Raw genomic sequence first — 26251 nt, forward strand, 5'->3', positions numbered from 1 at the left:
AGAAAGAAAGAAAAAGATGGGCATGGTGGTTCACATCAGTAATACCAGCTACATAAGCGGTGTAAATAAGTGGACCGAGGTGTAGGTTGCTCATGCCCCACCCGCCCCCCATCGGAAAAACAAACCTGCAAGATCCCATCTAAAAATAATAATACTTGCCTAGCAAGTGCAAACCCTGGTACTGTAATAATAATAATAATAATGTTTTTCTGGATAGGACAGCAAAATTGGGAGCCCTGGATGACTGCACCTTGGCATGTTCATAAAGCCAGCCCTGGAGGCAGACGCTTACATTAACTTTATGAGTCCCCTGACAACGAGGATGGATGTACAGAAGGCCTGAAGTGGCAGGGCAGAGTAGGAAGTCTGGATAACCATGTCTGTGAGCAGTAACAGTGCCATGCATCCACTAAGTATGTAATAATGCTTGTGGATCTGGTGACTAAATAAGAACTGAAAGCACACAAGATGCCCATCAGACATGTAAATCACCTAGAGATTCAGAGGATTATGTGTAGCAAGCTGACAATGGAACCATCCAACAAGATGATTTTTCACAGAGTTCAAAAAGAAGTCCTACCTTAAGTTCAGAAACACACTTGCATCTGTAAATTATGTAAAAACCCTGACCTACCAATGTTTTGTGTACCAGAAAGCTGGGGAGGAGCAATACTACACCTGTCCCAAATATGGCACTAATAAAGTAGTTTCTAAGGTTCCATTCAACCTCAGAACACTTGACCACTGGTCAAGTGCTGAATTGGGTTGTGCAACTCATGGAGGACAACCTAGCAAATGGATGTGGTTTTGGAAACTGTGGTAAATACTTCTGAGGGGCCAGTTCTTATCCTCATTTCCTACTTCCTTTCTCTCTTGTCACCTCTACAGTGGAGGCTGGAAAATATGTATACTTGCTTCTTTATCCTGCCCAAGTGAGACCAGGTAGCATATTTCCCAATAAACTAAAAGGTGTTGGGCTTCCAGGAAGGAGTCTCTTTTCCTGATAAAAAGGAAAAATCCCCTGGGTAAAACCCTTAGTCTGTCTAATTACTCACACCTGGCCTAGTCATCTTGTTATGTGAAGGAAATCAGCAATCATTCAAGCTTGGCAAGGCTGTATGAGAAAGCAGAAAGAACCCGGCCCTGTAATGTCCATAGCCATCCTAGCGATCCCATCCAATCCTCCCTGAACCAGTTGTCCTTGAGAAGGGAAAGCCTATGGAGTCATCAGGTTTTCTGTTCCCTGAAGCTAAAGCCTTTCTACAACATATGGTGAGCAGATGGAGAGAATACTAGGGCAAGCAGACAGGCCAGGCTTACAGAGTGCCTGAAGCTAGGCTGAGCAAAAGGTGGACAGTGATGATGCTGAGGCCCAGCTGGACTACCTCTATCTGGAAGCATTGCAAACTTCTACAGAAAGGCCAGGACTTCCATGCTGTAGAAGCTAGGCAGGGAAGGTCAGGCCTAGCTGTGTGGGAGGAGGAGGCAAGTACTCTTCCTTCATGTTAGGTTTTTTTCTGTTTATAAAATACAAGATGTTCATGATATTATAGGTCTATAAAACCTCAGGAACTGTTCAATCTAGTTTGCTGCCCTTCAGTTTCTATTAATCTCCTTCTGTCCAGCAGCACACCTCAGAACCTTGTGCAGAGCTAATTCTGCCTCAGAGTCCTTCACAAGCTCTTAGGAGCCTGGTTGAGAGGTAATTCTCAATCATCTCTGTAGAAACTTAACAAGGCAAACAGAGCACTAACGTCAAGTAAGCAAAAGCATGCACATCTGCTATGCATTTTCCTCTTTGGCAATTCTGTGGTTTGGCTGGGTCTGGGTGTAAAGATTTAGGTACATTTTTTTGTGCCAGTGGTTAAAGTCAAGAGAAGCGAAAGTCTCAAACATTGTCATATTCAGAAGTTTCTAAATTCTTCATGTAGGAATATAATTCCTAACAAAGTCTTGCCTTTGGTAGCCTAAGATCAAGTAGCTTAGACCTTCCATTTTTGCCTAAATAGAATTAGCAGAGAGACAGGTGCCACTGGCTTGTGACTGTAATCCTAGCTACTCAGGAGGCTGAGATCTGAGGATCGTGGTTCAAAGTCAGTCCAGGCAGGAAAGTCCATGAGACTCTTATCTCCAAAAACTACTCAGAAAAAGCTGCGAATAGTGTCATGGCTCAAATGGTAGAGCACTAGCCTTGAGTACAAAGAAGCTCAAGGATAGTGCCCAGGCCCTGAGTTTGAGCAACAGGACCAGCCCCCAAAAAGACTTAGAAAAAAGGTGACAGGTTTTGGTGGAAGGAATGTTAAGTACCTGATAATTCTTACTCTGAAATGTATTTAAAAATCAGTGTTGTGGGCAGAGGGTGTGGCTCAAGTAGAAGTCCTGCTTAACAAGTGCAAAACCCTTCCATCAAACACTAGCACTGTGGGGGTGGGGGTGGGAGGGAAACATCTGTACTGGTAAAATAATGCCATAATTGCAACATACCCTGAGAATGAGGTGTTTCAGTTCATCATCTGACAGAAAAGTTGGTTTGTAGTTTGCTTCTGTATATGGATTGGTGGCACCTTGGGGGGCGGGGGGGGGGTGGAAGCAAAGAGAGAGTTGGAAGACTTTATATTCAGATATCACCTCATTCTACTTAGCTGTCTCTCATCTTCTAGATAAGGCCTAGACCCCACCACCCAGGGTTTCCTTTTTATCTTCTTTTCATTCACTAGGATAGAACTAGCTCTAGGTTCAGAATGCTGTCACTCCAAAGAGAATGCCACTGAAAAGAGAACACTGTTCCCCACAGGAGACTTAACAAGTTTGCCTTTCTTATAATAGAGAAAACCAAGAGATAATAGAAGTTTAAAAAAATCTGCTTCCAAGAGAAAAGGCAGATCTAGAGGCAAACTGGAGGAAGTTCCTGAACAGGTTTCTCCCTCCCAAGGTGTGCATGAAGTAGACTGTCAAGCAGTCCATCACAGCATTACTCTAAAAGGTCTTGGAAAACTATCTAGTTACCAGGTCCTGACTGATAGAGTGCAGAGGCACTGTACATGTGCTCCCCTTCAGCAAGGTGAGCTAATGAGCCTGGAAGCCTGGAGAAATGCATTATCCAGGCCACAAAGCTCACGTTCCCAGGACTGAAGGGGACAAGACTTGCGTTTAAAAGTATGGCAGCCGAGTGTGGGTGGTTCATTCCTGTAATCCTAGCTCCTCAGGAGGCTAAGATGTGAGGACTGAGGTTCAAAGCCAAATCAGGCTCTTATATCAAATTAACCAGTAAAAAGCTATAACTTGGTTGTATGGGCAAGTGGTAGAGCACAGCTGTGAGAAAATATAAAAGCCAACTGAGAGCTTGAAGGCCCTGAGTTCAAGACCCAGTTCTGGCACACACACACACATGCACGCACGCACGCACGCACACAAGGACTGCACTGCAACCTGACATTTTTCAGAACAATATCTGAGAAAAATGTCAGCAGCAGTGGATGCCTTGGGAGCTACAGAACAGTAAACAGAGTGGTGAAGGAATAAGATGACTCAGGTCTGTAACAATTCAAAGCACCCGGGGAAGGAGGGAAACAGAATGTTGGTGATTTTTTCTTTCTTTCTCCATAGCCCTGCTTTTTATTCTACTTTGTAATTTTCCAGTGTTTTGTTTCTTATATGTAATTTCCCTTTGCAAAATTAATGCATGCTAACAAAAAAGAAATTCCTTTATCATAACCCATATTATTGTCACTAAAATGAATTTTTAGATGTCAACCATTGGCTACAACATTTACATTTTTGAATAATGAACAAAATCAGAACAAAACCAACTACTTCTTATTTCTAGTGGCCTTACACAGACACCAAGATGTGACCTTGACCACACAGGACAGATGAAATTGAGTGCTCACTATCGCCTATATCCAATAATCCAAGACTAACTCTGGAAAATTACAGCAACAGGATTCACCAAAATGCCAGATATATTTCAGATTTCTCCTGAGGTTTGATGAAGTCACTTCCAGTTTTCTGCTTCTTTTTCTCACTCTCCCCACACTCAGCAAAGAAGAAAAATACTGCCTCCCTCACAGAGTCAATCTAGTTCGGGAAAATTCCAGCAAGATGAAAATATCATCAAGTGTTCATTCCTGACAATAAAACACTGCGAGAACTATCTATCAACCAGTGACTCACTTGTCAAAGGAATTTTTCTCTTTAAGAACTGAAGCTGCTTGTCTGTGTCACGGTTTGAGCCTCATTTCTGGTTTTTCTCACTGTAAAGTGGGATTCTCCCCCCAACACACACACATACTCACACACACACACACACACACACACACACATGCAAGATGGGACTTAGGTAATATCCTCCCTGATCTGCAGGGAGTTTGATACCTTCACACTTCAGTGTATGCAAAGTATGCAAAATTCTCAGCTCTTGTGCTCTGGGATGCAGGAGTGCAAATCTGTATCTCAGTCCCCACAGCAAATCAGTTGCTGAAAAGTACTAGCATGTTACACATACTTGCAGGTAATCATCATTTCCCTCAGGACTCACAGCTAGCCTAGGCAAAGCTGGTAACATTTGTGGGAATGATCAGAGAGGACCACCAGGCTTCAGTGGCTCACGCCTGTAATCCTAGCTACTCAGGAGGCTGAGATCTGAGAAGCACAGTTCAATGCCAGCCTGGGCAAAAAAGTCTGTGAAACTCATATCTCCAATTAATTACTAAAAAGCTGGAGGTGGAGCTGTGGTTCAAGCAGTAGAGTGCTAGTTGTGAGTGAGCAAAAAAGCTCAGAAACAATGCCCAGGCCCTGACTTTCAAGCCCAGGACCATTACAAAAATTAATTAATTAGTTAATTAATTAATTAACATAAAGGACCTTAAAGCCCAGGGTCTCACCTCTTAATGTTTTCATGTGTTGAACAGCCATCCTCAACACAGTCAGTTTATCTAATTTCCTGGACATTGCATTGCACGTTGGTACCAGAGAAGCCAACTCATCAATAAAACTGTTCATCTTATCCCGACGCCGCTTCTCAATCTGACTGTGAGCTTCTCTGAACGATATGAAAAATGACTTTTATGAAGTGTGAGCAACTACTAAGTAAAAAAAATGACAAAAATAAACAGTGAGTTGTAACTGTGTCCAATATTCATCTGACAGGACAAAGATAGAATCTGTAGATTTTTCTACTAAAGCCACTCCCCTAAAATGGTCACAATACCGCATGGGAATTAGTTGTTTGTACTTATAACATCCTTTGTGTTAAGAAAGAATTTTATGAAAACTGACTTTCCAGCTGGGCACTGGTGGCTCACACCTGTCCTGCTAGCTACTCAGAAAGATGGGATCTGAGGATCATGGTTCGAAGCCAGTCTGGGCAGGAAAGTCTGTAAGACCCTTATCTCCTCTACACTACCAAAAATAAAAAATAAAAAGCGAGAAATGGAGCTGTGGCTCAAGTGAGCCAAAGGAGCTCAGAAATAGTGCCCAGGCCCTGAGTTTAAGCCTGGGACTCACACAAATAAATAAACAAATAAATAAATGCATATCGCCTTTCCACAATAAACTGAATTGTTCATTTTTCTTCATTGCTTTTCTTCCCAGCCTCTACAAAACTGGATCTTGAGATGAGGGTGAAAGAAGAGAGAAGAGAGGTAGAGGTTTCATGTAGCCAAGCATCCAGTGCAGCCACAGTGAATACCCCACTCCCTTTGAGGTCTCTGAGAAGCTCACCATGTGTCTTGAGGAAGGCAACACTTCTTTCTAGCTGGAAATGCAATATCAGAAGTGTTGGGTATTAACCTTACTTGTGACCATCCTACTAAGAAGGAATATTAACAATGGAGACGTAGCTATGGAGCTCTGGAACCTTTTCCAAAGTTCACATGCAAAGTCTCAGGTCAGCCAGTTCTGAAGCTCACAAGTACTCATTGCCATGACAGAGCCTCAGATGTCCCTGGTACTAATGGCAGGGAGGCTGAGGACCCAATGGGCAGAGTCAGCAAGTATGGCTAAGGCAGGAAGGACCAGGTCAGAGGATCTCCTCAAAGAAGCAAGTATGCCCAGGTCTGGCCTTCAGAGGCCATCTGCTATATGGTAAGAGCCCCTGTTAGGCAAGGCACAGAGCATGAATGGAATCGCTGAGCTATGTCATCTGTGGAAGGACCTCTGCTAAAGAGTCAAGAAAGCCTACAGCCCTCACTGATTTTCTGCTACCTCCAAAGTCCCTTTTGGGTTAAATATGCTCAAATAGCAATAAGTGAAGGCCATTGGAGGGAGCAACAGACAGAAGTCTGCATCAGGCCCAGACCTACTATCTCCTTCCATGTTTCCTGAGGAAAAGATCTGACATATAGGGACCAAACATATGGAGATTTCTCCACTGCTCTCAAAAGAATCATCAAGGGTTTTAGAGGGGCCAAGCTTACCTTGCATTTTTTATCCTTCCTTGGTGTTCTGTGTATTCTAACCTAGGGAGGAAAATAGCAAAAGATAAAAATGCAATCCCCTGGAGATGATTGGCAGTTACACATTTTTGGGTTTTGTCCTACCTAATCCCTGTCACCTCTCCACAGACATAAGGGTCCTTGGTAGTTAGAATAATAGGGACTGAGGAAGGAAGGACACTCTTGAGCTCATAGGCTCGTGGCCTCCTTGCTTATCTCAAATCGAGACACGGGAGATCATACTCCAAGTGACAGAATGTATAATCGTGCAAAGAAAATAGTTATAAGGACACTGAAGTTCAAATGACTAGGTTCATGGTACCTGCCATGAGGGTCATCTTTGTCTGTGTCCATGCTTTCTCTGCAAAAACAAGAGAACGTGACTGCATGTTAATAAAGACATACAGCAGAGCTTCTTATTGTAACACAGAAGGCTCCCATTTATCCAGAAACCAAACAACTAGCGAGCTCAAGTAACCATAGTAGAGATTAATGATGGAGAATAGTAAAACAAACAAAAACAATTAGGTCAAGCCTACTATAAAAACCTGGACTGGCTTTGCACATTTAGTGAAATTTATAAGCAGTTTCGATTACAGTTTGCATCTCAAGTACATTATGCCATATTCTGATTGCTTGAAAATTGGTAATACTGTTTATAGAACCTCTTAGTTAACCACAGTATCCAAGCATCGTTCCTTATTCTGGATAAATGGAGCTTATTCCATTTGCAAGACGTTACAAGCATGGAAGCTATGAGTGCATGTATCTAGTGGGTGAGGGTTGAGGAGGGCTAATTAAAGCACCAACAAAGGACAGAGAAGAGCCCCAGGCAGCGTTTCCAAGGCACTGCCACCAAATGCTCTGCTTCTCAGAGGGGTGGGAGATGCTGTGCTCAAGGAATTGGGATAGAGAGGAGTATGAGGCTGAGGGCCACAGAGTCCTGAGGCCACAGCAGAGATCTACTTCCCTTTCACAAACTCTAGAACTTCAAGTTTCATGAAGTCAATACAAAGCGACTGAAATTCCCAGAGTAAAAGGTTCCAAACTCTCCTTGGGGTCAGCTCACACTCTTCTCCAACCCATATTAATCAGCAGGGCACTAACTGCAGCTGGGCTTCCCTTTGTTCCCCTTTATCCTACAAGAAAGGAGGACTTGGCCCTCAGATGATATACACAGTTCCCAGGGGTGTAGGATCACATCAAGGGCCCTCTAAGAACAGTGGCCCTCACCAAGACATCCTGGGGTCCTTATAGGCTTTTTCTCCAGCTAAGCCCAGGGCTGAGGGGAGATCATACAGCCACCTGGGCAAATGCCTCCCCCACTTCAGCTACTGAGGTCAAGCTGATTCCCTCAGGTGAGGAGAAACACATGGCTAATCAAATCTCTACAAATTATAAAAGGTTCGCAAACAGGGGAAATGTGCAGGGCATTATGTGATGACAAGGTTGGAAACCACAGGAATAGATGACAGAAGTCTTAGAACACATCAGTGGCCCTGGCAGCATTTGCCTAAGAAAAAGGGCTCATGAGAAAAAAAACGTTCTGGTCTCTGTTGAGGAGTTTGTGCTACAGAAGAAACCCCTTGGTCCTCACACCCATTCTCCATCCCCTGGGTATTGGCTCTCTCAATTATCTGGGATAACTTACATATTAATCATAGCATCTCCTACTGGGCATCTGACCTCCAGCCATTGTGCTCCCCAAATTCGACCTGTGAACTTCAGCAGAAAGGACATCTGCTGTAGGGGGGATACCTCCTTGGAGATTTTCCCTCATTAAACAAAAGAAAACCTCTTAAATGGACATTTGGGTAAAATCCCACACAGTTGCCTCAGCAAAACAAGTGTGCCTTGGAATGTTCTACACTGCCTTCCTCCCTAGGAGATACGCAGAGGCTGAAGAGCGGAGGGTGAGTGGGAAAATTTACTTACTCAAAAGAAAAGTCATCAAGTCTAAAAAGAAACAGAAATACTATTTAACATAACAGGTACATACTGCTTTACATAATGTTTAAGGACAATGTCAGGATTCCTATGCTGTTTGCTGAGAGCCCCTCCATTTACCCATTCCACACATATTAATAAGTACTGACCCTTGTGAACTCCTCAGAGAGGCCTCAAGTGAGCTCTTGAAGCAATCCCTAAGATTACATCCACAGACTCAGTCCTCCTGCTCAGAGGAGGCAGGGGGCAATAGGAAGAACTTGGCTCTCAGACTATTCTTTCTTCCCTGACATGGAATCATCTGGGTTCAGAAGGGGACTTAAAGGCCTGAGCAATGCTGCAGGCTCCTTTTCTTACTTACAATCCAGGGGCAGATAAAATCAACCCCAAATGGGCAGCACCTACAATGGGACCTGTGCCTCCCAGCTATTCTTCCAGAAGACAGTGACTGGCTCTGGGTGCTCCATGCCCATCCACTGAGTTCAATGCCAGGCAGACAAGCTGGAAAATCTTACTGGTAGTCGGTGGCACTGCCTTTCCGCTTGCGATTGCAATCCACACTGCTGGTGCCCAGAGAACCGGAGAGCAGGTCGGCAGAGCCCGGGGACATAAAGTCACTGATCGTTGAAGAAATGTCCATTCTCTGGTCCGCCATTGGAAGTTCTGAAAGGTTACAAGGGGGAATTTGTTTCAGTGTGCTCTTCCACAGTGATAATGAGTCTGAGTGACACTGAGGAACACAGGGACTTGTTTCCAGCACTAACATTTTTCACATGGCCATCCTGGAAAAGGCACATGGCTGAATGGGGAGAGCATCATTCTAAGCTTTTACGTTTTTAGAGGGAAAGGATGCAACATGGTAAATTAGAGGCATTCATCATTTTGACACAGGGAATAAAAAAAGTCATATTAACCCAGGAGAGACTATATTCTGAAGACAGAGAGGAGTATCAGGAATCACAGGAGAGGTTCAGGACAGAAGAAAAGCACAAAGAAACAAAGTCAGCAGAGAAACTAGATGGACCACTGTGATAGACCGGCAATTCTAGCTGCTTATATTTTCCATAAACCTTAATCTCAGTACAAGAATTTGGTGAGTCCTTGAGCGCATATGGAAGGTTAGCCCCAGTAAAGAAAATATTTTGTCACACTCTCCTGGTCTCTGAGAGCTATAGCAAGATGCCATGTTGAGAGGGGAAACTGTTAAGACTGAGATACTCTGGAGGAGCAAAAGTAAGGGACAGCAAGGCTCAGGAGGTGTTGGGACACGTTGCAACAGGGTCTGAGTGGAAGAAGGCCAAAAGAGATGTTAGTAGAAAAGAAGCAAGTCTGATGTGGTCACGCAGAGAACTTCAAGCAATGGGGAAATCTATTGGCATGACCATCAAAATAGCACCAGACTTCTCAACAAAACTTTAAAAGTGAGCAGAGCATGAAATAAGGATTTCAAGTTGTGAAAAGAATACCTGCCAACCTAGATGGTTATACCGGACAAAGCTATTCTTCATAATTGATGAAGAAATAAAAACCTTCCATGAAAAACAAAAACCAAAGCAATTTACAGTCACTATACCAGTGCTACAAAAGATCCTTGAACAAATCCTACAAGCATCACAAATCAATATAAAGGGGATCAATGTGAAATATACGATACATACACAAATATGCAAAGAATGAAACAAAAATTTGATTTTTCAAAAAGCTAAATAAATAGGCAAACTCTTAGGCAAATTAATCTAAAGAAAGAGGGAGAAAGAATCAAGTAAATAAAGTTAGGAATGCGAAAGGGGAATCTTTCTCTCTCTCTCTCTCTCTCTCTCTCTCACACACACACACACACAGACATACACACAAATGAAATCCAGAGGATCATTAAGATATATTTCCTAAAAGTCATATGGCAACACCTGATCAATCAATCATTCCTGAGCAAAAAGAGAATGCTGGGTATATATCGCATTGTCTGGCTTCAAATTATACTACAGAGCCATGGTAACAAAAAAAAAGCAAGAAGCTGGCATAAAAACAGATACTTAAACCAATGGAATGGTACAGAAGATCCAGTCTTAAGCCCACACAGTCACAGCTACAGATATAGCCAATTAATTTTCAACAAAGGAGCCAAAAACATATGTTGGGAAAAATAGAGTCTGTTCAACAAATGGTGTTTGGAAAACTGGGTATCCACATGTAAAAGACTGAAACTAGACCTTTATCTCTCACTCTGTATGAAAATTAATTAAAATGGATCAAAGATCTAAATATAAGACATGAAACTTTGAAGGTATTAGAGGAAAACAGAAAAAAAATCCTTAAAGATATAGGTACATGTGTATCACCTTTCTTCAGTTTATAAGAAATCCTTATCTACTGTTGGTAGGAATGTACATTAGCACGACCACTATGGAAAGCAGTATGGAGGTTCCCCCAAAAAGTAGAACCAGATCTACCATATGATCCTGCTATACACTCTGAGGTATATATCCAAAAGAATGTAAGAGACACCTGTACACCATGTTTTATAGCAGAACAATTTACAATAGCCAAACTGTGGAATCAGGCTATGTGTCCTTCATCTGATGAATATATAAGAAATGTGTATATATTTGTCTATATTTATATATATTTGATTGTATGTATATTTATATCCTTACATGTGTATATACACACAAGGAGTACTATTCAACCAAAAAGAAGAAGGAAATTATGTTGTTTGAGGAAAAAATATATGGACTTGTAAATCATGTTAAATAAGCCAGAATGATAAAGACAACTATTTCATGTTCTCTGTCTCATATGTGGAATCTAGACTTAAGAATACAAAAGAATGATACAGTGTAACACTGGGAGACTCTGGTGCAGTAGAAAGAAATTAGTTGGAACAGAGAGAGTGGAAGGAGAGTGATTGCTGAGGTGAGTATTATCAATGTATGTCATATGCATGTATAAAAACAGATAATGAAACCCCCATTCAAAATAGTTCAAAATGGGCTGGAGGTATGACTCAAGTGCTGGAGCTCTTGTCTAGCCAATGCAAGATGTTGAGTTCAAACCCTAGTATCACCAACAAACTAAAATGTTTAAAAAACAGGAAAAGAGGCTACTAAAGAGTGAAAAATGGGGTGAATCTAATCATATATATGTATGTATGGAAATAAAACACTTTTGTATAGTGATATATGCTAAATCTAAAAAAAAAAGATTGTAAGGTAACTTTATAGGTAATGTCACAAAAGCCCAGAGAAGTTGAGTTGTTTCTAGGTTCCATTGTGGTATGATGAAGAATTAAATTAATGCCAGGCCCCAGTGGTTCACACCTGTTACTCTAGGAGCTCAGGATGCTTAGACCTAGAGGATCATGGCTTGAAGCCAGCCCTGAGCAGAAAAGTCTGAGAGTCTATCTGCAATTAACCTATAAAATGAAGGTTATATAGAAGCATGGTTCAAGTGGTAGAGCAGGTTATATAGAGGCATGGCTCAAGTGGTAGAGCACCTGTATGAACAATCAAACTGAACAAGGGTGTAAGGCCCTGAGTTCAAGCCCCAGGACTGACAAACTAAACCAAAACCAGGCTTCGAGGCAACCCAGCATTTCATAGGTTCTCAGACACTCCTCATTTTCTTTCTTTCTAACCAATAAACATTTGATTATTGAAATGAATAAACATGATTTATGTGTTGTCTTTAAACTTTTATAGCCACCATCTCCTAGCATAATGATAAACAAATTTGTAGACATTTTAAGGATTCATATTTTACAAGCACAAAGTAAGCTGGCCCCAAAGAGAGGACAACAAATACCTTGCAAGGGACTCCAACTCCAAACTCAGTTGAAGAGGATGTGCCCTGTGGGCAGCCAAGGGCTGTGAGCTCCAGGGGATGTGCCTGGAGCTGTCACTCCCTCCCTCTGGGCCCAAATTCCCTCATCTGCAAAACAAGAGAGTGAGCATAAGAACTGTTTTCCACCATTCTGCCCTGTACCTCATTCAGGTGGGTACCAATGCCTTACCTTTACAAGCACTGTGGGAATGCACATCTTTGTACATAGCTATCTGGGCATGAACTATGATCTCTTAGAATACATGTCTAAAAGTAGGGCTGATGGACCAAAAAGGGACCCATGTTGTACATTTTAAAGCACCTTGAAATACATATGTCTGGATAACACTTACAACGCCTATCTCCAAAGAGCTTCTGCCATTATATTGTGTTTAACTGAACTTATAAATGATTACTGATAGCACTTCCACATTTATTTCTCAAAAGCTGAGGATGATAGAGTCTTACCTAACATATGCAAGGTCCTGGGCTCAATCTCCAACACTACATATACATGCATGTGCACCCCCCCCCCACATACACACACGGAATTAGAAAATATAGGCAGTTCTCTGAATTCTCTTGCATCACTGATGTGCCCTGTCTATCACATGTCCTCCTACCATGTGTCATTTTTGCCCCCAGACATGGCAGAAGAAAATGCAGTACTGCCAGCTGCCGTTCACTCCCCTGGCCACTTCCAGCATCTCCCTGGTCCTCATTCTTAACCAATACTTTGCTGCTGTTTATTTGGGGTGGGTGGGTGATTGAATCTAGGCATATCCATGCTATAGAAATGGTCTATCAACCTCTAGGCTATACCCCTCAGCCCTTAGTACCTTTGCTTCTGATTTAACTAGAAATAGAGGCCACCAACCATAACCGCCAGCCCATCTGGATGCTCCTGTCTGAGACATGCCACTCCCTAACTCCTGCTTAGACTCGACTTCTCTTGTCAACTCAAGATGTCATTCCAGAGTCCCCGCCCCTGCCCAATTCTGCCTCAACTCCTCTCCTCACACTACTGGATTAAGCCCATGGGAGAAAAAACATAAGTCATAAATTCCCATCTTAGGAAAAATGAACTTGTTGGAATACTATCTCCTCTGGTCCCATTTTTTAATGCCTTCCGTCCTTTTTCTTTTAAGAAAACCTAACTCAGGGTTTTGTTTCCATCTTTAGTATATCACTCAGGCCCTACGCTAGGCCTCCTCTTATTTTTTCCCTATAGACCTTATCCAAATCTTGTCTACAATATCTTTCTTTGTTTACGGGCTCTTCTCTCCATGATGGAGTAAACAACAGAACAATGAGGCAGTGGGGCAGTGGGGACAGTAGGGATTCTGATTCATTTGTTGCTTGGACTTACTGCCCAGAGTACTCCAGGTACAGAGCATGTGTTTAATCAGTAGACATATAAATAAATTTGCATGCTGGAAATATTCTTTGTTCATTATGGATGTTGTAAAGACTCTTTCCTTTAACTTTACAGTATTTTTAGGAAGTGTTAAAAGTGACAGGTTTTAAAAAATATTTTCTTCCCAAACACAGTACAAACGCTCCCCCCTTTATACCAATATTTATTCAGCCAGTACTATGGCTTTAAGCTCAGAGCCGTAGCTGACCCTACAAGCTTCCCATTCACCATTTTTGCTGCTTAATTGGAGATGGAGTCTTGTGGACTTTTCTCCTGAACTACTGTGATCCTCAGATTTCAATCTCCTGAATAGGTAGGAGTATAGGTATATGCCACTGGCACTGAGTATATTGTATTTTATATTGTATTTTACTTATTTTTTTTTGCTGGTCCTGGGGCTTGAAATCTGGGCATGGGTACTATCCTTAAGTTTTTTGTACTCCATGCTAGTGCTCTACCACTTAAAGCACAGTTCCACTTCTGGCTTTTTGATAGTTTATTGAAGATAAGGGTTTCATGGACTTTTCATGGCTGGGGTGACTTTGAACCATGATCCTCAATCTCAGTATCCTGAGTAGCTAGGACTGCAGAAGTGAACTACTAGCACCTGGCTCTAATTTTGTTTCTTATCTACTAGTTTATTGCATTTGGAAATTGGTATACTACCAAAGATTAGCAATCTATTATTTCCTTTCAATAGATACACTATTGTCTCAACACCATTTATTAGCCATATATCTTGCTATCAATAATTTCAAATAAAATTTCAATTGATTTCTTGTCTATGTGTAGTCTTTCTACTTTGTTACTCTTTTCTTATTTTTTTTTATGGTTTTAGGGCTTGAACATAGGCGTGGGTGTTATCCCTGAGGTCTTTTTGCTCAAGGCTAGTGCTCTACCATTTGCAGCCACAGTTTTTGAGTGGTTAATTAGAGATAAGAGTCTCACAGGGACTTTTCTGCCCCAGCTGGGTTTGAATCAAATCCTCAGATCTTCGTCTCCAGAGTAGTTAGGATTACAGGCATAAGCCACCAGCAATTGGCCCTTCTGTTCCTCTTAACTAGTTAATTCTATTTTAGTACTACTCTGGTTTTTATGCATGTGGTTTTAGAATTCATTTTAGCAAAACAAATTATTTTCCTCTTATTAGTCTTCATTTTCTCAGAAAATTCCTGGTTATTTTCTCTGATTTGTCCTTCAGGAAACATTTCATAATAACTCCATGGGTGACTACTATTTAACAACAGTAGTTTGCTTTGGAGAAGCAAGACCAGGTTTGAGCAGAGACTACTACCTTCCAGGCCATAGAAGCTTACACAGCCTTGTTCCCCTGAAGCCATGGGCCATATGTGGGGGACCATCAAAACCATCCTTTGTTGTCGTTGTTGGTGGTGGTGGTGGTTGTGGGGTTTGAACTCTGGGCCTGGGCACTGTCCCTCAGCTCTTCAGCTCAAGGCTAGAACTCTACCAGCTGAGCCACAGCGCCACTTCTGGTTTTCTGGTGGCTTATTGGAGATAAGAGTCTCAAGGAGTTTCCTGCCTGGGCTGGCTTTGAACCGTGACCCTCAGATCTCAGCTTCCTGAGTAGCGAGGATTACAGGCGTGAGCCACCAGCACCTGGCAAAACCATCCATTTTTGAGCCACCAAACAACAGCAACCTACCAATATTCATCAAGAGCTAGGGGTAGAGGGACTTATTTACTACCTGAAGTTGTAGTTCTTAAACCTCAGATCCTTGCGTGAGAGGAGCAATGGACTGATGGATTTGTTGGTCACCTCAAGGCAATTTTCATGTTTTATAATTTCCTTCCAGGCAGTCAACTTCTTCTAAAAACCTACAGTGGGAACCAACAGGGGGAGAAAAAAAACATACAAGTCACTTTGGGAGCAAATGAATCTGAAAAGCTCTTGTGAGCTAAAAGGGAATGGGGAGCTATGTCCTAATACCCAGTTTCCATTAGTCCTACTGGGAAGCCGTCACACCCACTGGCCCGAGCTACTGTTGGCCATCCTTCAACCCCTGCCCCCCCCACCTCCCCATAACACCTAAGCTGAAAATACATGAATCAATCTTGCAGGAGGCATTTCTTAGAAGAATAATGTTTTCTAAGTATGAAACTGCATGGGTTCTTGTGTCTCCCTGCTCAACCTCGAGCCCAACACAGCCAGGACCCCGGTTCCAGATGTTTCCAGCACCAGCCCATGCCATACTCACTCCAATGATGTTACTCAGGGAACACATGACCCAGGTCCCTTCTCCTTCCCCTATGTCCCTGATACTTAAAAGAAGGTTCTACTACATTTCTAGACTCAGAGTCCCCATGAGATGTCTTTATTTGGATCCATTTTTTCCTCCCAGAATCAAATTTACTTTACAAACGTTATACCATTAAATGCTATTGGAGGTTGTGGCACCGTCTGTGGATAAGAAAACCCATGAGGCATTTCTTACTTGCTTAGTAGGCAAGGTAAGGAACCTGTGCCTCAGTGACATCTGACATTATTGTTGGACAATGCTTTTCTAAGATGTTCTTAGATATAAAAACAATAACTAAAACAAACAATCACAATAGCTCTTTCTCTACTATTCCAAAAGGGATTTGTGCCCCCAAGAAATTGCAGGTGCCTAGGAGAAGAGCCCTGGCTGGCACCGCCACTAAAATAACACCACAGTGAGGAAACTCAGGTGCTCCTCTGAGCAGGGCAGGGAGAAGCTGAACACCAGCCCTTAAGAAACCCACCACTACAGGAAGACAGCCACACCCAAGACCTCAGCCCAGATCAGGCAGCTCTCTTCCCTGGCTCTGCTCCTGCAGAGTGGAAGGCCATGAGTAGAGAAAAGGAGGAGGAGCAGGGCAGGCTGTCTTCATGTTCCAAATACTAGCTACCCCTCCTGGTGGGAAGACTGTACTGCACCTTCATGTCAGAACCGGCCTTGAGACTCACCCTGCCCAACCAATGTGAGCAGCCACAACCTTCACACAGAACCCTTTGTACTGGTTCTCTGTTTGAATCTGAGGCCAACCATTTCCTGGGGGCAGAAGCCCCTCCTCTAGCCAAGACCCTGGACAAACAGTAACATCAGGAAGAAATATACCTTTGATACTGTTGGCCACCAAGGTGTGGAGGTTGCTTACTATGGTGATGGCTATGGCTTGAACGTGTCCCCAAAGCTCATAGGTTAGAAACTTACTCTCTCTTGAAACAGTGTGGGGAGGTGAGGCCTAATGGACAATGATGAAGACAAGGGCTTTTTCCTCATGAGTGGATTAATGTCATTATTGCAGGAGTGGGTTAGTTATCACAACAGAGCTACGCAGCCAGAAGCTAATGACTCACACCTATAATGCTGGCTTACTAGAGAGGCTGAGATCTAAGGATCATGGTTCAAAGCCAGCCCACGCAGGAAAGTCTGTGTGACTCTTACCTCCAATTAATCACCAAAAGGCTGGAAATGGAGTGTGGTTCCAGAATGCCAGCCTTGAGCAAAAATCACTAAGAGACAATGTTCAGGCTCTGAGTTCAAGTCCCAGTCCCAGCACATGAAAACACAAGTGAATTTGTCTCCTCTCAGACTTTCCTGCCCTTTGATTTCCAAGATGAGATGAACAACACAGTACAAAGTTCCTCACCACCAAATGCCAGAACCTTGATATTAAATTCCCAACCTCTAAATTGTAAGAAATGAATTTCTTTAAAAAAAAGAAACCAACAACAAGTAAAGTAGCCAACCTGTAGTGTTCTGTCATGCACAAATGGAAAAAGGTGGTGGTAACCAACTGGTCTATTGGTCCCAGACCTTCCCATTTCAGTAATGAAAGTCCTGCACCCAGGAAACCCTTCTGTCTCAGAAAACCTGGATGAGTCAACCACCCAGATATTCCTGCTGTATGACTCATCATGAGGTAGTTGACATGGTAGACAGAAGGAAATAAATCCTGGAGCCACAGATTGAGCTAGATCAGAGAGGCCAGCAAAAGTTCAGTTCTCATAAGAAAAACCAATACCTTCACTGTGGTCATTGCCTCAACTCTCCAGGTGAGGAATTTAAGTCTTGAGAGGCAAAATTACCTTGCTTTAAATAGCTCAGTCAGGAAGTGAAGATTGAAACCCAGGAGTGTGCCTTCCCGGCTGATGCTTCCAACTAGTGCACTACTGCCTATCCTACCTCAAGAAAACATGCCCAAGAATACAATACAAAGACCAAAGCAAGCATTGCTAGGAAAGGCATGAGGAGAAAAGTATAGGAAATCCTCACTGGAAGCTGTGGAAACTGTGTAAACGTTCTCTCTGAACTTGCTGGCAGCCAGGGCAAAGAGGGAAAAAGCAACTCTCATTGTGTGAGACCAGGAAGTTTGAGGAGGCTCATGGGGCTGACAGAGCAAGGAGAGGCATTTGTGGAGAGGTCCTCTCCATAGGGCTTGAGTACAGCTGTGCTGAATGGTTCTGGGGAAAAAAAGAATAAAAGATTCTCTTATAAGATCTCAGTATTAGGAAGAGAAGAAGTGAGAATAATGGGGAGGGGGGTAGAGACTGACTGGGATATGTCACAATGAAATTCTCCCTTGTGCATTGCATTCATAAGCTGCTTTGTTGAATGATAACCCCTTTGTAGAATTACTCAGAGGTAATATTTAAAAAGAAAAATTCTCCCTTATATAGCTAATGTATGCAGATTTTAAAAAATCGGGACCCCAGTGATAGCTCAACTTTCCTCTTACCCTTGAGTGTCACCCACGTGTGACAGCTCAATAGGGTTCTGCTAAGACATTTTGTGAAGATGCAGGATGAAATTCTGGCAGCAGCTTTTCATGAAGGAGCTTAATAACAGGGTATGCTTAAGAAAACAGGGACAAGAATCAACCATCTTGATGGCCAAGTCTAGTGGCTGCATGTTCATTGAACTACAGTTCCATAAAACCCAAACTCCCCCCGGAGGGACACTTGTGTCCACAATCAAGGAGTAGCGGGCCCTGGGTTCAGGAAGAACTGCTTTCCTTCCTCTGCCCAGGGAGGCAGCCCGGGGTCCCTTGCCCCATTCTCTAATGTTGTGTTGGTCTTATCCATTCCAATGGTGGTGGCCTATAAGCAAAAGCAAGATGCTGATGGGGCCCTTTACCCTCCCTGTATTCCTGTTGGATACTCCAACAGTCTGTTGTTGTACAACAAATGGATTTAGAGAAACTTCACCAAGTGGAGCCAGATTATTGAAGGTAACTGGTATTCACAGCAAGATCGGTCAATGAGCCTTTCTGTACTCTCTAGCAGAAGCCAGGGCAGTGGAAACACAGGGAGAAAGCTGAAGTCTTTGCATACAAGACACCATTGACATAGTTGGAGAAGTGAGTATTTGAATAAATAGATGATGCATTGCCAAGGCAACAGGCAAGGCCAGACTGGCAGCTGTGTGAGCCAAACTCCTGGAGGTGCTGGTGCCTTTGGGTGTCATTGTGAAAATTTTCCAGCAGGTGGCAGTCAAGTGCCTTGAGAAAGGAATGTGGTGGGTTTTTTTTTTTTTGTTTTGTTTTGTTTTTTGTTTTTTTCCCCTAGCTGTGCAGCATGGATAAGACACAAGGAGGGAAAAATAATGAGCATAGTGCCTGGGTGATGGGGAGGACCAGGAAGAGGTAAGTCCCTAATCAGGAATTATGGTTTACTTGGACACACGGTCCACCAGGTTGTCAGGGCTGAGGGATAGCCACGTTTGTGGCACTTCTATTCACAGTCCTATGGTATTCTGCCCTACGTGAGCTAAAATGAGTGTAGATGAGAAACTGCATTTGGAGCTAAGGGGCTGGCTGGCTGGCTGAGAACTTACAAAGAAGCAGGACGTGTGGAGTGGGGCACTCTGTAAATCAGACCAAGGCTAGTCTTGTAGACAAGCCCTCCAATGTGGTAGATGGAAGACAGTCTCAAGAATTCCAGTCTCAGACAGCACTGAGGCTTGGTAGGGTGAATCAGAGGTCTAATGAAGAGTCACAGAACAGCTCCCCAAAGCCATGCAGCAAAAGCACTCAGGAAATACTTGCGAAGAGAGTCATAAAGGGATGTCTGTTTGTCTTTGCCACATTCTCTCTGAGATATAGCATAAGGACAATTTACAATCCCACTAGTACTGGGGGGGGGTGGTTGTACAGACTACTGATGGTATGGTATGGGGATGTAGACTGAATGCAATTGACAACGAAACAGCTACCCAAACTGAAGTGGAGGGAACAAGGCAGAGTGAACGGCACAGTCATGATGGAAGGAGCTGATTGGATAAGCAAGCTAGGGACACGATTCTTTTATCAGGTGCAAGGAAAAAGGATTGCGGAGTGGCTTGAAGTCTCAGGAACTCTACTCCCTCTTAAAATCCCATCAACCATCTCAAAAGAACACTGGAACTACTTAGTGACTCTAAAATTGTGGATAAGAGCATGCTCTCTGATGGGAGATGGTGGTAGGTTTCAAATCCTGACTCCATGTAGGCATTCAAGCCTTAGGTCCAACAAATATGAGTGTTGTGACATTGGCCACAGTACCTAGTCTCTGTGTGTCTTGGTGCATACGATAAGGATGGTAACATTTCCAGCTCTGAGTGGTCATGGACTTAAAGGAGACATATAACGTGCTAAGAATGAGGCCCGGCACATGTGAACTATGGTCACTATCATTACTTCTTTCCTCAGTAACCACCAAAAAAAGCCTTATAATAGTGGCTAATGTCATTTTGCCCATTTTACAGGTGAGGAAATTTAAGTCTGCCAGGGTAAATAACTTGACCAAGGCCAATGATTTTATAGACTTAAAATCAGGTCAGTTCTAATTAAAACTCCTAATCTTCCCACCATTTTGCATGGTTTCCAGCCTGGACCATGGCACAGCCTCCATACAAAGTAAGAAAGGGGCACATCCCAGAGCATGCAGGGATTGAAAGATGCTGCAAACCAGCCCCATGGAACTGGTGTTCCAGGAGAACTTATGATGCTATGTGGGGGCGGGGGGAGGGGAGGAGGGCAGACGAAGGCAGGGCCATGTAACTCTATGGGATAAGGGTTAATTAGGCAGATTTCTTTTCTCCTGGGTTTCAAGATACCCTTCTGGAGTGCAAGGTCCAGGGACAGTGGAGACTCTAGCCCTCCCAGTATGCACTCACACGTCATTTTTATCTGGCACCTACTGGCCAAGGGTTCCATGGAACCCTGCTCTCAAGACCAAAGGGTCCCTCCTATGAGACCCTCCCTTCTTTTCTCCTCCCCAATAATTTCCCACCCAAAAGTGCCACCTTTGAAAACAGCCCCAGCTCTGAGTCTCCTAGCGCAGGCCTTGTCCCATGAAAAGTAGCCAAGGACCTTTGCCTTGCCCTGCCTAATGCCTGCTCGCTGGCCTGGCACTGCCCTCAGCCTCCTGGCATCCTGTGTATTCAGCCCACGCCTCAGCCTGGGCCTGGGGTTTGTCTCCATTACCTAGGGGAAACCAAAGGAATCTAAAGCTGTGTAGAAAGCTCCAAGGTGCCTTGCACCAGTGGCTCATGCCTGTAGTCCTAGCTACAGGCATGTAGCTCAGAAGCCTGAGATCTGAGAACCCCAGTTCCAAGCCAGCCAGGGCTGAAAAGTCCACATGAGACTCTTCTCTCCAATGAACTACCAGAAAACCGTAAGTGTTGCTGTGGCTCAAAGTGGTAGAGTACTAGCCTTGAGCAAAAGAGCTCAGGGACAGGGGCTGGGAAGATGGCTCAGTGGTAGAGCGCTTGCCTTGCATGCATGAGGCCCTGGGTTCGATTCCTCAGCACCACATAAGCAAAAAGAAAAAAGCCGGAAGTGGCGCTGTGGCTCAAGTGGTAGAGTGCTAGCCTTGAGCTGAAGAGCTGAGGGACATGCCCAGGCCCAGAGTTCAGGCACACGACCGGACCCCCCCCCAAAAAAAAAGAGCTCAGGGACAGTGCTCAGGCCCTGAGTTCAAGACCCATGACTGACCCCCCCCAAAAAAAAAGAAACTCCCAGGTGTCACCCCTCCTGTGGCAGGGCTTAGGCCTTGTTCTCTTCTTCACCTCAATTCCAAGCACAGGAGACACTCCACATCTCTATCATCCGCCCATCCCTTCTGCACTGTTGCTCAGCTATGCGAAGCAGTCCTATTAAGGCTGTTTTCTCTATTACTTCAGCCTCACTATTCCCTGGCAACCCCAGAGGTGCAGGGGGAGAGACAGTGATAGGAAGGCTAATGCACGGATAAGTGATACACAGGGCCTAGCAACTGAAGTCTTGTTGTCTGTCTGTCTGAATGTGCCACAGAGTAAGAGAGCCTGGTCCTAAAGACACCAAGAAGAAGACTCTGTCCCCAAAAAACTTACTGCCTGAAGTTGAAGGAAATTCTGGAAAACATCTGCATCTTGTTCTAAGGAAACAAAAGAATGTACTGCTGTTATATGGTGGCAGATGGGAGTGGCTGGCATGGGGGAGAGCAAGTCCGAAGGACCCTGAAAGGACTCTGCTTCTCTGGTTGGAGCTGCTAGCAGACAGGCTGAGTGGGTCCAGGTTGGGCTGAAAAGAGAAATGGAAAGAATATTCCACAGAAGACAAAAGGAATGCTGAGGGATCTTGCCTGGTGAAGTGCAAGTCTGCCTACAAAGTGGGGAGGGTGCAGAGAACAGGCCAGGAAAGTGTTCTGGAGACAGGTGTGCCCTGCAAAACAGCACAGCCTCCCTGGGAGGCCAGGCACAGGCATGAATCCAGGACTGGCCACTCAGCAAGTGAGTACAGGAAGTGGTTACAGCCCCACTCTCCACCCCCCCAAAAACGGGATCAGCTAGCATAGGCCGAATGAGAAGATGCTAGACACAGGAGAAGAAGTAAGACAGGCTGGCAGGGCGTGCAGTGCTTCCTAGAACCAAAGCTCAGCTCTGCCACGTCATAGCTGTGTGTCCTGGGCCAATCAGATGGCCTCTAGAAAACACCATTTCTTCCTATGTGAAAGGAGAAAGGACTTCCCTGCCTGGATTGCGGGAAGATGGAGTGTGCTAAATGTTTGTAACCATGTCACTGAAAGAGAGGAGCTCGTGCTGGGTGAACAGGAAGGTAGAGGTGCAAGCTCAGATCTGAAACTTTAGGACGATGCTCAGGGACAGCGAGACCCGGTGCAGGTGAGAGGCGAACTTGATGCGGAGTGATCTCTGGGTGCCAGGAGGCTGTTAGTGAGTGGGCTCAGGAGACATCCGCGGGTTAGCTTTGCAGCAGGAAACATGAGGACTTCTCAGAATGTGAAGGGTGGGTGGAATCTGCAGAGCCCAGCCCTTCATTTCACCAAAACACAGACCGAGAACCCTCCATGAAAGCTGGGACGAGGATAATGAGGAAGCTAAGTCAGTGGGTGGTAGGTGACAGAATTTTGGAGTTGCTCAGGGAGATGAGAGGGAGAGAGCAGAGTACAATGGTTTCTCCACAGCTCAGGAGCAAAGGAAAAGCCTGTGGGCTGATGGCTGCCGATGGACCAGTGACACAGTAACATCTAACTATGGGACACAGGGCACCTCAAGTTCCATCAACACCCCCCCCGAGCCTTCAAGCAATGAATGCATCGAACACATGTGTGGCACCCAGAGGTGCCAGGTGACTCCTGGGTGAAGGACCAGTCCAAGAGAGTAAATTTCCATCCCACACTACATGTGGCCACCAGATTTCAATTTGGGACACATGTTAATAAAGAAGATACTGTGAGTGTGCTGGCGGCAATCACTCATTCATCTTGCAGTAAATATTTGCTGAGGGCCTCCGAGTGCCAGGCATCGTCCTCCACGGTGAGGTTGAGGTGGGGCAGGGAGACCAACCCTTGTCCTGGGTTGGTACACAGACGGGTGAGGACAGGAAGCAAAGGAAATGCAGACGTAAATCATGTCAGATGCTGGGCAAGGATGAATGTTTGGGAGAGGTAGGGAAGGGGGGCTGGAGAGGGGGGCAGGCAAGATGGCTGGCTCAGAAAGAGGAGACAGCTGTGAAGAGAGGGAGCTGGGGTTCTGCCGGTGGCAGCAGGGCAGAGAAACCAGGGACCCAAGAGCCAGAACAGCCGGAGGAGGAGCGGAGCAGTCAGGGTCTGGGCTTTGAATGAGGAGAGAGATGGGGTCTTCTTTTAGGATTTTCAGTCTGGCTGTCCTGGTGAGAAAGGAGGTGAAGGAGGGGAGGGGAAAACAGAGAGGTGAATTGGGGATGGTGGGTAGAGGGGTGATAAGTGACTGAATACTAGATGTCTTTGGGGAGGGGGGTGCTGTGCTGAGGGAGGATGTAGGGGGAGAGATGGGCCAATGCTCAGTGGCCATGGCCAGCTGGCGAGAACTAGTCCTTGAATACTTTGCAGGAACGAGCAACAGGATTTCCTGACTGTAGATTTTTTCAGTCTGTGGCCTTCACAAAGCTTACCCCCGCCCCAACCAGCCTTTGAGGGTCTGCATTCCACTTGTTAGGCACCTGTATGAGCGATGGTTGGAGAGAGAGGTGCCTTTTTGTCTCTCCCATCAACCAGGGCAGGAGTGGCTGGTTTGGGATGTGTGAAGTGGGGACAGGGAGAGCTGGCTGAGCTTCCTCAGACACGAGGAAGACCCCTGCCTCCCTGCCCTTCTGGACCAGTGTCCATCCCACAAGAGCCGCATGCAGATGCCCAGGGCAGTGCCTGCCCTGACAGCCCATTCTGTCCTTAAATGGCCTCTGGGGAAGGCACTGTTATCAACATGGTAGAGATTACAGTGAGTCACAGACATGAAGCAACATGTACGAGATTTGCCCGGCTTGGAGGGGAAGAACAAGGACTGGAATCCAGAGATGCTCAACTCCAGAGCCCGGACTCTTGGCACATGCTTTTGTTGCTTCAGTGACTCAGCACATAAAAAGCGAAAGCTCTGTCCCAACTGGGAGAAGCAGGGCAGGGCAGGGCAGGCAGACACCCACGGCCCTTGCCCCCAGTGCCAGGCTGCCCAAACCAGTAACAAGTGCGGTTACCCAGAGCGCATGTGCAGGCAGTGGGGGAAGAGTAGATCTGTGTAAGGGGTTGGCTAAAGGTTAACCAGATGATGCTTCTGCTTCAACTCTGCATGACCGACAACTTTCCTAAGTCGTACTTGGCCTTTTGCCTGCCTGCAAGCACAATGTAAGCAAGAAGCCTTCATCTTGTGATGAGTCTCTGGGCTTCAATGTGCTGGGTAGAAGATGTTGGTCTGCATGCACTCTGACCTCAGGAATGACCTACAAGTTCCTCTTAACGGAAACAGACTTAGCCTGGTTTCTTTCATTTCTCTTTCCTGTATGCGGAGTTAAAAAAAAATCAGTTTTATTTTTTCTGAGCTTTGGTTACCCGAGGTTGGTTCTCAGTCTAAGGATCTCAACAAGTCTGAGTTGTGCATCTTGAGAAAACTTCCTGAGAAAATATTCAGCACAGAATCAGAACAAAAATAATACTACAAGATGGGAAGCAGCAGAAACCACATACTGGGCTTTTTTTGTTGTTGTTGTTAGTCCTGGCCCTGAGCTTCTTTTGCTCAAGGCTAGCACCCTACCACTTGAGCCACAGTGCCACTTTCAGCTTTTTCTGTTTATGTGGTCCTGAGGAATCGAATCCAGGGCTTCATGCATGCTAGGTAAGCACTCAAAGAGCTAGATAACTCTGAGAAAGGTCAGGTAACTGCTTGCCCCACATCTCACATAGGGGACAGCCAGGATTGAGTCAGGGATGATGAGCTCCAGAGTTCTATGACAGAAAAAGGAGGACTCCCTGTTCTGAGTTTAAAACAAATCCCAACCCAAACTTCCCAGGAAGCCATAAAAAAGAAAACACTTCAGATAAAAATAAGCAAAGAATAGAAACAAGAAGTCACAATAAATATATGAAGACACATAATCAAGATATTATAAGCAAGCGAGGCACCGGTAGCTCACACCTGTAATCCTAGCTACTTAGGAGGCTGAGATCTGAGGATTGTGGATCCTGACAGGGCAGGAAAGTCCGTGAGGCTCTTATCTCCAATAGAAACCACCAGAAAACTGGAAGTGGTACTGTGGCTCAAGTGGTAGAGCACATGCCTTGAGCTGAAGAGCTAAGGGACAGCGCCCAGGCCCAGCGTTCAAGCCCCACAACCAACCAAAAAAAAAAAAAATATATATATATATATATATAATAAACAACAAGATGTCATGTCCACTGCCTATACTGGTAGAGATCATGCTCCTAAAGACAAAATCAAATATTAGTGAAGGTGTCATGAATGGACATTTACATCTGGTACCAACTTTCTAAAAGAAATCTAGCACTAGGTAACAAAGCTTTAAAAAGATCTGTTCCTTTGGAAAAGGCAATTACATGTGTAATTAAATTAAATGTATGTCTAAGGATATCACCTGTTACATAGTATTCATTTCATAACATGTATCTATATGAATAGAGATGTAATGTATGTAAATCAATGAATACCTGAAGATTTTCTTACAATGTTAAAATAAAGACTAATCAAAAACAACTAAATGTTCCTTCTCAGAGGAGTGGTGAATAAAGGTATATTTAAGATGAAGACATCTTGTAGGGCTGGGAAGGTGGCTCAGTGGTAGAGTGCTTGCCTTGCATGCATGAGGTCCTGGGTTCGATTCCTCAGCACCACATAAGCAGAAAAAG

General features: G+C 44.5%; 1 protein-coding gene across 1 annotated transcript in view; it reads right to left on the minus strand.

Annotated features, from left to right (window-relative positions):
* The window catches only part of Arntl (aryl hydrocarbon receptor nuclear translocator-like), a 73209-nt gene that overhangs the window by 24923 nt on the left and 22035 nt on the right, over nucleotides 1-26251 (minus strand). The window contains exons 2-8 of the mRNA XM_013028670.1: nucleotides 15324-15453; nucleotides 12183-12308; nucleotides 8897-9044; nucleotides 6757-6795; nucleotides 6417-6458; nucleotides 4884-5041; nucleotides 2485-2564 (exon numbers count right to left, since the gene is read on the minus strand). Coding sequence (XP_012884124.1) covers nucleotides 2485-2564; nucleotides 4884-5041; nucleotides 6417-6458; nucleotides 6757-6795; nucleotides 8897-9036 — 459 coding nt within the window. The 5' untranslated portion in view covers nucleotides 9037-9044; nucleotides 12183-12308; nucleotides 15324-15453. The remainder of the gene's footprint in view (nucleotides 1-2484; nucleotides 2565-4883; nucleotides 5042-6416; nucleotides 6459-6756; nucleotides 6796-8896; nucleotides 9045-12182; nucleotides 12309-15323; nucleotides 15454-26251) is intronic.

This window comes from Dipodomys ordii, unplaced genomic scaffold (assembly GCF_000151885.1).
Source record: "Dipodomys ordii isolate 6190 unplaced genomic scaffold, Dord_2.0 Scaffold113, whole genome shotgun sequence".
Taxonomy (NCBI): Eukaryota; Metazoa; Chordata; class Mammalia; order Rodentia; family Heteromyidae; genus Dipodomys; species Dipodomys ordii.